Below are 14,538 nucleotides of genomic sequence, written 5' to 3'. Positions count from 1 at the left end.
TTATTAGAAAGGAATATACTTCAAGACGCTTTGCCTTTACGGTAATATGACACCAGTTGCAACCAATTTCAGAAGCTAAAAAAGAATTGGTTTAACTTTCTCTCTCTATCCCCCCACCTACACACACCAATGAGCCATCAATAGAATCAATTTGGGGTGGCACATCTCAAGAGATTTTTAAAAACCCAGTTCTGAGAAAATCAGCAAGGTTAATACCCTGCAAGTAATCACTTGCCTGGGTGACTGGTAATTTATGCTGCCTGAATGGAAAACGGTGCTGATTATTTTACTCTCCGTGCTGCTTCTCTGGGGGAGAACAACCTGTGTGTTGTGGGAAAAGACCTTGGAGTCTGGAATAAAAATAGAACTGTATAACAGTTTCATCTGAAGGTGAGCTTAGAAAAGATCTCATACAAAAAAGTTGGCAGATGGAGCTTTTAAAAATGAGAATGAATTTTAGAGTATCCTTCGTTTTCCACATACAAGTCTACCAAATACATTTTGCACAGCTTTGGTTAATTTCTGCTTTGCTGCTAAACAAAATCAGGAAGCTGGGCTCCTATTTGCTTAATACTTAAGTGATGATAATATGCTAGGCCTTATAAAAAAAAAACCTGCCTTCAAATGGTAATAGAAACTATGTATCAGAGGTTGCATGGATTCTCTTTTCATTTCTACTCCAAGTGGCAAGCCCCTAAAAACTAACATGCACCCCATTTACATATGGCATATACATGCCTATGTGTATATATACATAACATACGCCACAAAATTTACACCATAAATTTCACTTTGCAAACATCTGCAGACTCATCTATGTGCAAAAAATTATGCTGAAGAGTTTTGGTGTGTCCAGAGATTTGAAATGGTTCCTACGGTCTGTTTCTATTTGTGCTACTCGAAAAAGGTTCTGTACTTCGAGAGGGGAGGGGAATCATCTAAGTTAGGCTTTTGTTTATTTATATCTCAGTGCCCTTGGTCTCCTGAAAAAACAAGGCAAAAGCTTGTTTTAAAAAACAGACACTTTAAAGAACTCGGGATCGTTCTAGAGCAAGGCCATGCATTCTTCAAGACATGTGTTCACATAGAAGGGCCGAGTCTTTCAAAAAAGCTAAAACAAACAAAAAAATGAGTTCGTTTTGTTTTAAAGACTGGACTCTATTCCCGTGCAAGCTCCGCGGGGCCTGATCCGCGGCGCTGGTGTCGGTCAGACCGCAAGGGCAGAGGCCGTGGGAACAGCCAGGCCCTGACGGGTTGGAGAGGGACGGTGGGTTCGAGCCCCACCGCTTACAGAGCGCCTGCCAGGGCCTTACAGACCTCGGACTGCCGACGACAGCAGGGAGACACCGCCCGCACGCCTGCTGGGCGCGCAGCCACGTTGACTGCTGCATGCCTGCCCGGCTGGCGAGAGCCAGGCGCCGAGGCAGCGCCCTTTCGGTGGTCCGGATGCGCCGTTGCAGAACGAAGGCCGCGAGGGCGGGGCTTGGGGCCGTGAGAGGCTATTTCCTCACACAGCGATCAGTCAGGACTGGGAGAGGCCGCGTTGAAGCCAGTGCGGTGCGCCACATGGCGCGACCAAGCTGGGCCTTAGCGTTGGCGGGCATAGAGGCAGTGTAATGCGGGAAGCCTACAACCTACACTAGGGAAGGATGTGCCAACTAACGAATGTTTCACCACAGCCCACACGCCTAGGAAAGGGAATTTGAGAGCACATGGGGGAGGGGCGGCGAAAGCTATCGCTCGCAGAGAGCATGCTCCGTTCTGAGAGCCGTAAGTGGAGAGCCAGGCATGCGCAGTGAGCCCAGGGTGGGTTGGCAGCCGGGAGGGGCTGGCGCGAGCGAGCTGATGTGTTTATCCGGTTTTCTGGGTGGGCGGTCAAAGCGCACGCGTAAGGGCGAAAGGCGGTGGAGCCGGGTGGTGAAATGCGCATGCGCGGAGTGAGCCGGTAGCTCTGGGAGGCCGTGGAGGGGCTCTTAGAGGAGAAGCAGGGGAAAAGGGAAGCGAAGGGAAAGGAAAGGGCGGGGGGAGGGGTGAGATTGTGGTCTGCGCATGCGTGCGAGCGCTAGCGACGACGGTGGCGGGGGAGTCTCGGGGATGACAGTGGCTTTGCCCGTTGGGGTAACGGTCGTCGTCGCCAGCAGGGCCTGAGGTGCTGCACAGCCCGCGGGATCCATTAAGGCCGCAGCAGCCTGGGCCCTACCGAGCCAGAGTGGCGCGTGGAGTCGGGGTGAGGGCGGAGAAGCACGGGGGAGGGGCCTGCGGCGGGGCCTTGCTGTATGCGCTGGGCGGCGGCGGGGCCTGGCGGTGTGAGCGCTCGCTTTAGCCGCGGCCGGGCGGGAGCTGCAGGCGGTGGCCGTCGTGCTTGCCGGAGGAGTTGTCTGTGTTGTGCGGCGCCGAAAAGATGGCCGGGCAGTGAGGGGGCGGCGCTTGCGTCTGGTGACCCCGGAGTGTGCGACTGAGGAGCTAGGGGCGCCGCCGCGGCCCGGCCGGGCCTGCTCCCCGCCCCCTCCCGCTCGCCGGCGGCGGCCCGCGCACTTCCTCCCCAGCCCTCCCCTCTCGGGTGAGGGACTCTCCTGCCCGCCTCGCCACCTCAGGGAACAGCGGGCTGCAGCCGCCGGGGCGGAGAGCCAGAGCGCAGTCTGGGCCCCGCGTCCGACATGGAGAGAGCGGCGGCGGCCTTAGCCAGCCGCAACAGCAACCTTCGCCGCCGCGGCGTCTTGCACTAGGTCGGGGAAGCCGACGCCCGAGCCGTCGTCCTTGCTGTCGCCGCTGCCTCCTCGCCGGGCGCTGTGATGGAGTAAGAGGCCCTGCAGCCTGTAAGAAGCGTGCCGCCCCTGGGACCGGGCTGGGGCCTGCTCCCGCGCCCGCCAGCTCGACCAGAGGAGGTGCCTCCAGGTTCGGAGATGCAGCTCGAGCGAAGGCCGCCCGCCGAGCCTTGGGGCTAGACTGAGAGCCGAGTCCCGCCCCGAGCGCCCAACCCGCCGCGTTCTGCGCTCTGTGGACGCTCCGGACGAACTCGAACGCTGGTGTCTCTCTCTTCTCTCTTTTTTCGTCTGAAAGTCTCAGGGACGGAGGAGGGGCGCCAAGGCCCCATGTGTGGGAGGATTGCTTCAGCTCCACAAACTTGCACGGATTTTGGTTACTTTGGCCAATGGTTCTGCTCTGATTTCTTCCGAATTGTTGCAAATTCGTCATTGTTCCCTGACTGCTTACAAAGTTGGATCCGGAATTTCTTTTCAACCGGGAGCCATTGGTGTCGAAGTGTCTGCAATGAACCCCGTGAATGCTACTGCTCTCTACATTTCCGCGAGCCGCCTAGTGCTCAACTACGACCCCGGAGACCCCAAGGCGTTTACTGAGATTAACAGGCTCTTGCCTTACTTCCGACAGTCCCTCTCGTGCTGTGTTTGCGGTGAGACACTTTTTATTGTTCCCTTTTCGATGCTTGTTTTAAAAAAGCCTTTTGGGCAGTGGTAACGTGAACGGGTTGACGGCATGGTAGTTCGTATTTAGTTTTTGTTATTTGTGCAGTAGTATTATGGCCATTAGTTTTGAAACTTGCCAAGGGACTTTTGCCCGGCATTTCAGAAAAGCAGAGAACCCTTTCAAACCGCTTTGTACAGCGGCCTTAACGTTCAAAACGGTTTAATTCTCCTCGGTTCATCTGGTAATGGTGTGTTAAGTGGGGTAAGATGCATGCACAGTGCTGCTTTTTCTTTTACCTTTGCTACGAGAACTGATTTAATACCCACCGTGGTCAGACGTGGTTAAACATGATTAAAACATGTACATGTGGCATGTTTGCATTTCCCCAGACTGGCGTTATGTGGGGGTGGTGGTATAATCTGATGCACCCACAGCCAGAGAACTCGGTGCAGAACTTTTCCCCCAGGTTCTCAACAAATGCTTTGACGGTTTGACGGTTAGCAGTGAGCCAGGGAAGACTGATGGTACTCTAAGTGCTTTTTAACTGGTGGGAATTTTACTTACTACGTTTCTCATTTTGTGATTTAGATATATGTGGCTTGGTAGAGGGTAATTTTAGATGTTTTTTTCAAAAGAATATTAACTCGTAGTAGGCAGGATACCTTTAAATTATTTTTAAGAGAGAGGAGATGCTAAATTGTATATTGAAATGTCTCGGAAGTGATGATAATTTGGGTTAACTGTGCGTGTACATTAATTACTTTTCAGAAAACCTAGATTGAAACGTTAATACAAAGGAAAAGGGCAACTGGCAAAGCAGTAATATATATTGCTTGACTTAATATTCTACCCCAAATTTTGAGGTTTTGTTGATCCACTTGTTTAGTCAGACCTTGAGAAATTCAGGCACTTTCAGGCTTCTTCTTTATTTAAAAGTAGATAAAGGAAGAAGATAAATTTTTTGACAGTTGTGGCTGAAGGGGAAAACAGTATTCATTTGAGATTCATCTAGCATTCTGTATATCTCTGAGGCAAGGCACTTACTTGGTGATTGGGGGGGTAGTGCAGAAGAGGTGGAGATTGTGTTTTTTGCAAGGCAGGTGCTTAATGTCGTAAACATTTAAGTAACTGAAGTGAACTAGAGATTAAGTGCTACTGTGACTAGTAACTGACATTTAACACCTATATAGGGAAGCAGTAGCCCAGAGAAAATCACTTAACTGCCCTGGGCCTCAGTTTCTTGATGGGTAAAATGAGAGCTTTGGGGTAGATTTGAAGTTACCTTTCAGCTTAAATTTTACAAATGTAACTATGTGGAGAATTTGCTTGGTTTCACAGTACCCTCTCAGTCTACTTCCCACTTTTGTGGATTTGTTCTTTTTATGTCTTCACAGCTTTTGATGGTTTGAAGACTTAGGAAATGGAGCTGCCATAACTTCCTTCTCCATATACTTTTTTCTCTTTTTTTTAGGGGGAGGGGTGCTGCTGTGGTGAAGTAGGGGAAAGGGAGGGCACATGGCAGGCTGCCCACTCAGTCTTACCCAGAGGTTGATAGAGCGTCAATAGAGCGGTTATTATCAAGTAACACTTGTGAAATCTAGTACATCTTTTTTTCACTAGATGGGTGGGACTTGGGTCTCTAAGGGTAAAATGGTAGTTTTGAATCATGTAGATGTTTGGGATTTTAATTTCTTACCAATATCTTTAGGACAGTGGTGGTCTAATGGAACATTTTCCCAAATTCTAACCTGGATTTTAAAGGATGGCATTAAAGATAAAGCTACATTGAAAAAAAAAGTCCAACCGTAGCCTTTTTTTAAAAAAAAACAAGTCTTGACAACACAAGGAGAATTTTTCTGACATTGGGGCTTTGTAATTATTCCCTCTTGTTCAAGCCTCTCTCCCCATCATCCAGTGGAAAAGATTTGTGAGTTCTATCTACTTCTCCCTTAATTGAATAACTGGCATGAAGTTTCGGTAGTATGGATGTAGGTTCAGGTATTTTCCCTCCTAGTCTTTTTGGACATAAGTCAGTGGTTATCTAGAGATAGAAAAAAATGAGTTATTTGGATTCAGCTCCAGCATTTAATCATATTTGTACTAGGTACTGTCCTAGACTGTTTTCCTTAGCTCAGAAGCATAAACCCATTCAAATTAATGGGTACATCTGCAATCTTATTTCATGATAATAATAAGTATGTAAAGATGAAGATTAATTCTATCTTAGTGCTGTAAATAAGGAGTTTGTTTCAACAGGTCCTCTAACACTTGACTCAGTCCTACCTTTTCAACCTTGTATTCAGCTGTGCTTTTACATAATTTCTCTGCTTCAGCCAGATTGATGATTTTGCTTTTTTCAGATATGCCCTATATCTTCCTCCTCTTTTCCTTACCTTTGCTCCCTTAAGTTCCTTTTGCCTAGAATATACTTTTCTTTAAGGGTCTAACTCAACTCCCTCCCTCCTCGGTGAAGTTTTCCTTGCTTTCTGCAGCAAAAAGTTCTCTTTGTCCTCTGATCCTCTGTAACCCTTTGTTCTAGTCATAAGGTACTTATAACTCCTTTCAGTGCAGTTTTTATATCAGTCTGATTCTTCTGTTATATATATATAAAAAATAAACTTCTTACGGAAAATACTGTTTTTTGCACATTTTTTTATTCCTCTCGCTTCACCTTCTCTCTCCTGTCCAGTGATTTGTATTTAGGTGTTTATGACAGACTCAGAGGAAGGAGGTGAAGAAGGCAAAGTAAAAGCCCTACACACTTTGCAGTTAGGTTGAATTCTTGGCTTTTATACTTACTATGTAGGCAAGTTGCTTTAACTTTTTTGCCAGTTTGCTTTATCTGCTTCAAGTTTATTTCTCCAAATTTGTGTTATATGTGGGCTTATTTTTAAGTGGTTTGAAAAAACTTTTTGAACCATGAGAACATGTATACAGATTGAATGTCTTGGCACATATCAGGTGCCTCATATCCTGTCTTTGTACAAAAGTAGAGAAAGGTGGGAGGAGGTGAGGGAAGAGACTGAACTGTCAGGTCAATTATTGGCAAACCTCAGTTATTCACTGGAATTACAGTTTTGTTATTCTTTGAAATGTTAATTAGCTGATTATCACTGTTTTTCAATTGCTTTGTATATTTAAACCTTCTGAAACTTCTAGTGAATGAAATAGCAATGCTCCAGAGAATTACTGTACTTTCTAGGCCACAGAAACAATGACCAAGACAGAATCAATATGGGTACTATTTTTAAGCGTCAATTCCTTGCTCCTGTTCTACATGTTGGATTTGCTTGTCAGTGTGAGACTTGATAAATTTTGCCTTAGGGATTTAAAATTTTCATTAAACTTGTAAGTCTTCAGATGATATAACAAGTTGGATATATAGAATCAAATCCTGTGAGCACTGTTTAATAGAAGGGCATGTTAAATGGAAAAATGTTGCTCTTGGAGATATTTGGGGTCCTGTAAATTTTATGGTCAGATCTCAGGCACATGAATATTTTCCTGGTATTTTAATTAGTGTCTAGAAACAAAGTGATTTTGGCTTTGGTTTTACTGAATAGTTGTGGCCCTTTTAGACACCCAATTACTCATTTATAAAATAGAGGTTGGAGATTGTTTCCCACTGACACTGGGTGACATATGGTTACCAGCTTTTTGTTTCGAGTGTTAAGGGCTTAAAAACAAAAGTCTTTTATCTCTCTTTACTGCTACTCTTACATTCTACTCTTAAGTTAGGTAGTTTTCTGAGGGTGAGATCCTTGCTTGTTGTGTGTACCATTGTACCTCTGTACATCCTGACAGTGCCTGGCTCAACAGACACTAATCTGTTGAATGGGTAAATACTTGTACCATTGAAGAGAACTTTTCAGCATCATCAAAGTATTAATAGTAAAGATGTTGTTTCAAAATTAAAATTAAACAGATTTGGCTTTATGAAAAACTACTTTCATTTCCTTATTTTTGTCATTTTGCCATTGTGGACCCATGTTGGATTTAGTGGTAGGGTCACTCAAGGATCTCTTTCATTGAAGCTCAGAATACTTGGGACTTTTTTTTTTTTTTTTTTAAAGAATCTCTTCCAGTTCTAGAATTATGCTTCTCTTTTAGCAGAAATACTTTGTGACTGAGCAAACAATAATTTATGAATAGCAGGAGCTTTCTAATACATAATTTGAACATATAACCTTGAGTGACTTTTTTAAAACTACATTTTGTTTAGACGAAGGCTAAATTAAAGGCTATTTGAATACTTTTATATAGGTGCTATATTTTATATTTGTTTTTTCTCAAGCATGAGTTTATTTGATACTTAAGGTTTTATTTTCCTTTTACTTGGAATCACTATCATTAAATTTTTTTTATTGTGGTAAACACGTAACATAAAATTTATCATTTTAAACATTTTTAAGTGTGCAGTTCAGTAGTGTTAAGTATACAGAATATTCACATGGTTATGAAACAGATCTCCAGAACTTTGCATCTTTCAAATCTGAAACTCTATGGAAATTAAACAACAACTCCCCATTTTCCCCTACACCCAGCTCCTGGCAACCATCATTCTACTTTCTGTAGATTTCACTACTCTAGTTACTTCATGTAAGTGGAATCATACACTATTTGTCTTTTTGTGACTGGCCTATTTCACTTAGCATAGTGTCCTCAAGGTTTATCCATGTTATAGCATATGACAGGATTTTGTTTATCCATTTATCTATCAATGGACATTTGCGTTGCTTCTACCTCTTGGTTATTGTGGATAGTGCTGCTATGAACATGGGTATGCAGATATCTCTTTAAGACTCTGCTTTCAATTCTTTTGGATATATACATAAGAAGGGGCATTGCTGGATCATATGGTAGGTCCATTTTTAATTTTTTGAGGAACTCCATACGGTTTTCCATGATGGTTGTACAATTTTACAATTCCAACAGCGCACGTGGGTTCCAATTACTACACAGTCTCACCAACGCTTGTTATTTTCTGTTTTTTTGATAGTAGCCATCATAATGGGTATGAGGTGATATCTCATTTGTGGTTTTCATTTGCAGTTTTCTGATGATCAGTGATGGTTGAACATCTTTTCATGTGCTTTTGGCCATTTTTTATATTATCTTTGGAGAATTGCTATCATTTTTTATCTTGAAAACCTTATTATATCTTTATTAATCACGTATGGTGTTATAGATGCTGGGATAGAAAGATGAATAAAACAAATGGCCTGGTCTCATGTGCTGGTCAGTGTTATGGGGAAGATAGATAAGTAAACCAATAATTATTGGATAAGTGCTGGAGTAGAGGCACTTATGCTATACCAAACCTCAAGTTAACATTTTTGTACCTGTAAAAATGTCAAAATTTCAAAATTTACTAACCGTAAAAAGGTATTTTTTCCTCCATGTAATTTGTTTTTGAATAGCTGTTTGAGTCAAAGGTTAACCAAACCTGATTGGTGTTAATGCAGAGTTTGGTTTACCAGTTTTTTCTTGGAATTTAAATTCACCCATTCTCTCTGATCTGGGAAGAATTCTTTAGGGAGCATTAATCTAGTAGGTTGGTAAGGAATACCAATGTTTAGCAATTTTGTTGGCAGATACACTTATTTCAGATATTTATTTAACTGTTTGATTTCTTTTCCTAAGAAGAACTTTCTTTTTACAATTTTCTCTTTTAGTATTCTAAGAATTCCAAAGTATTTGTTCATACTTGGGTATGTTTATGCAAAATGAAATTGCCTTAGGGAAAGGACTCCTGGATACTGAGAGAGATGAAAAGAGGTTTGATTCACAGCCCTTCATCATATAAATTGGAAAGTTAAAAAGTTAATAATAATGCTAGTTTAAATAATGGTTCAAGGCAGGCATTACGGTACTGTAGAATTAGGCAGGAGAAAATGTTTCAGTCTGGTGAGATCTAGCATCTGTGGGCTTGAGCTGGGCCAAGAGGAATGGCGAAGTTAGACATTTTTAGTAGGATTTGAAAGAGAATGGTTGGCTTGTTTGGGCAACAGTAAATCAAGTTTATCTGGAATAAAGAGTCCTTATAGGACAACCCTTGCCCTATAGTGGTTACTCAGGAGGCTTTTGTGTGGGCAGCTTTGATGCCAGGCTAAGGAATTTGATATTCATTCTGTAGGCATGTTCCCCCTCCCCTCCAAAGTGTGTTCTGTAGGCCACTTGAATTAAAATCACCTAAAATCTTGTTAAAATTCAGATTCTCAGTCTTGACACCAAACTAATCGAATTTGAATCTGTGGTCAGATCTTTGTAGTTTCCATTTTAACTGCCCATCTTTATTGGGAGGGGGATTTGCAAATCAATATTGTAAGCATTTGAGAAACAATGTTTAAGTAGGAGAGTGATGTGGTCAAATTCTTTTTTAGAAAAGATTAATTTGGGGGTCAAATATGGGTTTTGTTTGATTGGAATAGGGTGAACTCAGGGAAAGATAATAGATGTATCTGTATTAGAGGCCTGAATAGAGCTATGAGAGTGGGAAAAAAGAGGGGGAGGGGAACAACACAAGATAATGTGTAGGGAAAATTTTGTTATCCTGTGGTTATCATAACATTTTAATTCTTTGATATGTGTTGTGTTCTACTTTGTCAAAGTTGGGCTTATCTTGCTATGAATGGATGATATGAGGTATTTCCTACTCTTAAATTTATAAACATGTCTAGCACAGTGCTTTCAGATAGTATATACTTGATAAAAATGTACAGTCCACCCTCCATATTTTTGGGTTCTTCGTCTGTGGATTCAACCAACCAGATCAAAAGTATTCCCAAAGAAAAATGGTGTCTGTACTGAATATGTACGGACCTTCTTTTTGGTCATCACTCCCTGAACAATACAGTTTAGCAACTATTTACATGGCATTTACATTGTATTAGGTATTGTAATACATTTACATTGTATTAGGTATTATAAGTAATCTAGAGATGGTTTTAAAGTATATGGGAGGGTGTGCATAGGTTATATGCAAATACTACATAATTTTATATCAGGGACTTGAGCATTCTCTGATTTTGGCTCTCTGAGGGAGGTCCTGGAACCAATCCTCCACGGATACCAAGGGACAACTGCACTGAATTGTGTTGAAGAACTGACAAAATTTGGCAGTTTAATACAGATGCACAGAAAAATTGAAGGAGTCAAAGTGTACCTCGGTTCATATCAGAAATGAAGTAGGAAGGATGTTGATTTTTTTGGTGAGGGAGACGTGAAGAGTGGAGGTAGTCTGGTAAGGACAGCCCAATTAAAATATTTTTCAGGGATTGTAGCAATACGGTATTGTATCTTGAGAAAATTCAGGTATTTGAGCTAAGTACTCTGCAAAATAGCCATTTCATTGTTTGACAGGTTTTTTTTTTTTCTCCAAAAGAGCTTTCTTTTCTTTGCTTTCATTTTGTCCAAGTCACCTTCTCTATACATACAGGTTATCTCCACTAATTTTAATTTTGTCCTCTGGAATAATTCAGAAATTTTGCCCTTCAACTGTTGGAAGACAGTTTTTATGTCATTCCTGAGAAGGTAAGCATCACTAAGTTAACTGTTCTGGCAGCATCCTGGTTTTAATTTCCACTGAAAGTGTGGATTTTTGTGTTCATGTCCACAGTATTTTAGATATAGGCAGGTGGGATTATCTGCTTTGATGACTTGAACAAATTATTTGATTTTTCTGTTTCATTTGTAAGATGAGGTTGTTGGACTAGAGCTAGAAATTTGGTTGTGAATTTGGCCTTGAGACTCTTTTTTTAAAGCTTGGTTAAAAATTTATTGAACTGGTGATCAGAGTTTCAAAATCTGGGATTCACATAAAAATCCAGATTTTAGGTACCTCTTGGAAAGTTGTAAAGTCTTGTAACAATGGAAGCACTGAATAGAAGCATTCCCTCATTGCAGTAGAGAGGGGTTTTCCCTTGCAGGCTGGGCCGTGTGTATGCTCTCTCCAGTTTGCCCTTGGTCATACCCAGCCTTTGTCGATTTTTTTTTTTTTTAAATTTTTAAAAGCTTTACCTGCTTGCCCCTGTAAGCATTTGGATTTGTAATCCCCAGGAATGATTGTGCTCTGGACACTATTTAGAACCGTAGAATTTGAATGATGTGATTTTGAATTATTTTGTGGAACTTTGTTACCTGGTTAAGAATCAGGTTTGCTTTATTTTGTTTGGCAGTTGGAGAACAAATGTTGTTCCACAAATGTTGCTGGTCAATTAAAACATTTTCACAAGTTGGTTGATAGTGGTGTTCAAATCTTCTTTCATTGGTTTTCTACTAGTTTTGTCAATTATTGAGAGAATGGCATTGACATCTGTAACTATAATTATGGGTTTGTCAGTTTCTCTTTGGAGTTTTATCAGTTTTTGCTCCATGTATTTTGAAGCCCTGTTATTGGGTACATAAAACAATTTTGAACCTGTGGAATATAGTTATGATAACTTTCATTTTTAATGTTCTTGTCTACTAATTCTGTCATCTGTGTCATTTCTGGGTTTGTTGCTCTGATTGGTTCTTCTTATTATGGGTTATATTTTCCTTTTTTGCATGCCTGGTTAATTTGGATAGATGCCAGATATTGTGAGTTTTACTTTGTAGGTAAAATTTTACGTTGTTGCTGTATATCTTTGTACTATAAATATTCTTCAACTTTGTTCTAGGAATGAGGTTAATTTACTTGGAGACTGTTTGATCCTTTTGAGGCTTCTTTTTAAGCTTTTGTTAGGTGGGACCACAGCAACCTCTAGGGGCTAATTTTTCTACTCTTCTAAGGCAAGAACCTTCTGACTACACTATGTGTGATGCTTTGTGAATTATGAGATTTCTCACTTCAGGTGGTGGGAACAGGCATTACACTGCTGCTTCTGGGAATTACCTGGATTGCTCCCAGTGCTCTTTTCTGGGGCTTCTCTGGTCTTATATAAATGTGCTAGCCAGTACTCAGCTGAAGACTTCAGAAGGACTTTGTGCAAATCTCTGGACCTCTTTCTCTGTGCAGCTCTCTTATCTCTGGTACTCTGCCCTAAGACGTCCAGCTGTCTTGGCGTTTTAGTTCTGTCTTCCCAACTCAGAGAGACCACCAGGCTTTGTCTGAATTTTCCCTCCCTGTGCTCCAGCCTGAAAACCATTTCCAGGCAGTAAGGTGGGGCAGTTGTGGGGTTCACCTCATTTGTTCCCCCTCCTAGAGATCAGTGTTCTGTGCTGCCTGTTGCTCAATATTTGAAAAGCATTATTTTGTTCTCAGTTTTTAAATTGTTTCAGGCAGGAGAGTAAATGTGATTATTGTTTTATCTGGAAGCAGAGTAAGATCACATTCTAAACCTACCCTCATACAGAGCCACAAGCCATATGTGACAATTTAAATTTTATTTAATTAAAACTAAAGCTTAAAATCCAGTTCTTCAGTTATACTTAGCTACAAGTGCTCAGAAGCCACATAGGGATAATGGCTGCCTTATTGGACATTGCATATAAAACATTTCCATCATTGCATCAAGTTCTACTGGCCAGTGCTATAACAACTAAACAACTTAGATTTTTTCTTTTTTTTGCAGGGAGGATTTAGAGGGGAAAAATGGAAAGGAGGAGATGGACACAGAGTAGGGAGATGGAGGCAACAATGGAGGGAGTCTTATTTGTTCTTGAAAGCTGTGGGAGTGCTGGAAACTGCCTTCATTCAGTGTTTTCATCTCAAATTTTTCAAGTTTTGATTTTAAAACATTGAGCCTAGATGGGGTTATAAACAGATCATTGGCGCTCATCACTTGTAGACCTCTAGAACAGTTTCTTCAACTTAGTAAATTGGGGTCAAGAAAGTGTTCCATAGTGTTCATGTAATAAAAGGTTTCTGTTATTTAGAAAAAGAGATAAAACAATTTTTCTTTCTTTAAAATGAGGTAATTTGAAGAGATGCCAGATGAGTATCTGGGCAAATAGTGGTGCCATAACCAGTTAATAATTCAGCTGAATCCTTTTATCTGTCGTGAAGGTTTTAAATTGTTTCGTTAGTCATGTATTTTGTTAACTCTTAGGCCTATTGTTTCAATTCTTTGCGCATTTAATTGACCGACCATTAGAGACAAGAAACCCTAAGAAAATTAAGGTGATATTAAAATAAATGGTAGATAATGAGGAACATAAAAATGTAAATGATTTTAAATATTTGGTTCATGATTATTTTTACCTCTCTCGGTAAGTTGTTGGTGTTGGTCTGACATCCTGTATCTCAACAAGACTTTGGAAATATTTCTAAAAGTAATATTGAAAAGAGAAAACATAGTGCTATCCCCTATAGTTTTTTATTTTTAGAGACTTAAAGACTACATATGCTTGTCATGTGTTATTTGAAGTGTTTGCATATACCAATCTGAAGCCACCTTTGGTTTATCACTTAGTAACAAAACAGAAAAATGTTTAAAAAATATTTTAAGTAAAAAGAAGAATTCAAGGATGCACACATGCGGTTTTGTCCCTGTATAATGTATTCGATTTTAGCCTACATTTTAAACATTCATGACTGGGCGCGGTGGCTCACGCCTGTAATCCTAGCACTCTGGGAGGCTGAGGCGGGTGGATGGTTTGAGCTCAGGAGTTCGAGACCAGCCTGAGCAAGAGCGAGACCCCGTCTCTACTAAAAAAATAGAAATTAGCTGGACAACTAAAAATATATAGAAAAAATTAGCTGGGCGTGGTGGCGCATGCCTGTGGTCCCAGCTACTTGGGAGGCTGAGGCAGAAGGATTGCTTGAGCCCAGGAGTTTGAGGTTGCTGTGAGCTAGGCTCATGTCACGGCACTCTAGCCTGGGCAACAGAGTGAGAGTGTGTCTCAAAAAAAAAAAAAAAAAAAATTCATGAGTTTACAAACAAGATATGTCATTTTAAAGTGGGTACACCATCAAAATGCATTTTTTACGAAATTTAGATAAATTGTCTTTGTATGCTTTATTAAAATGAACTTTATAATCTTATAATCTTTAGTCATATGCTGGTTACGAGTACTTTTATCCCTTTAAATACCTTCATTGCATTTTCTACTTAAGTGATGAAATGATTAGGAAAAATCCTCACGAGTTCTTGTTACTGCGAAAGGTAGCTTCAAGGCGAAAAAAGGTTA

The 14,538-nt window shown here is 41.0% G+C and overlaps 1 protein-coding gene across 1 annotated transcript in view; it reads left to right on the top strand.

The window, feature by feature from the left end:
- The first annotated feature begins 2,106 nt into the window (after positions 1 to 2,106).
- MSL2 (male-specific lethal 2 homolog (Drosophila)) overlaps positions 2,107 to 14,538 on the top strand; it is a 32,838-nt gene continuing 20,406 nt past the window's right edge. The window contains exon 1 of the mRNA XM_012664620.1: positions 2,107 to 3,412. Within this exon, the coding sequence (XP_012520074.1) occupies positions 3,271 to 3,412 (142 nt within the window). The 5' untranslated portion in view covers positions 2,107 to 3,270. The remainder of the gene's footprint in view (positions 3,413 to 14,538) is intronic.

This window comes from Propithecus coquereli, unplaced genomic scaffold (genome assembly GCF_000956105.1).
Source record: "Propithecus coquereli isolate 6110/MARCELLA unplaced genomic scaffold, Pcoq_1.0 Scaffold12, whole genome shotgun sequence".
NCBI lineage: Eukaryota > Metazoa > Chordata > Mammalia > Primates > Indriidae > Propithecus > Propithecus coquereli.
This window is presented reverse-complemented; position numbering and strand designations above follow the sequence as displayed.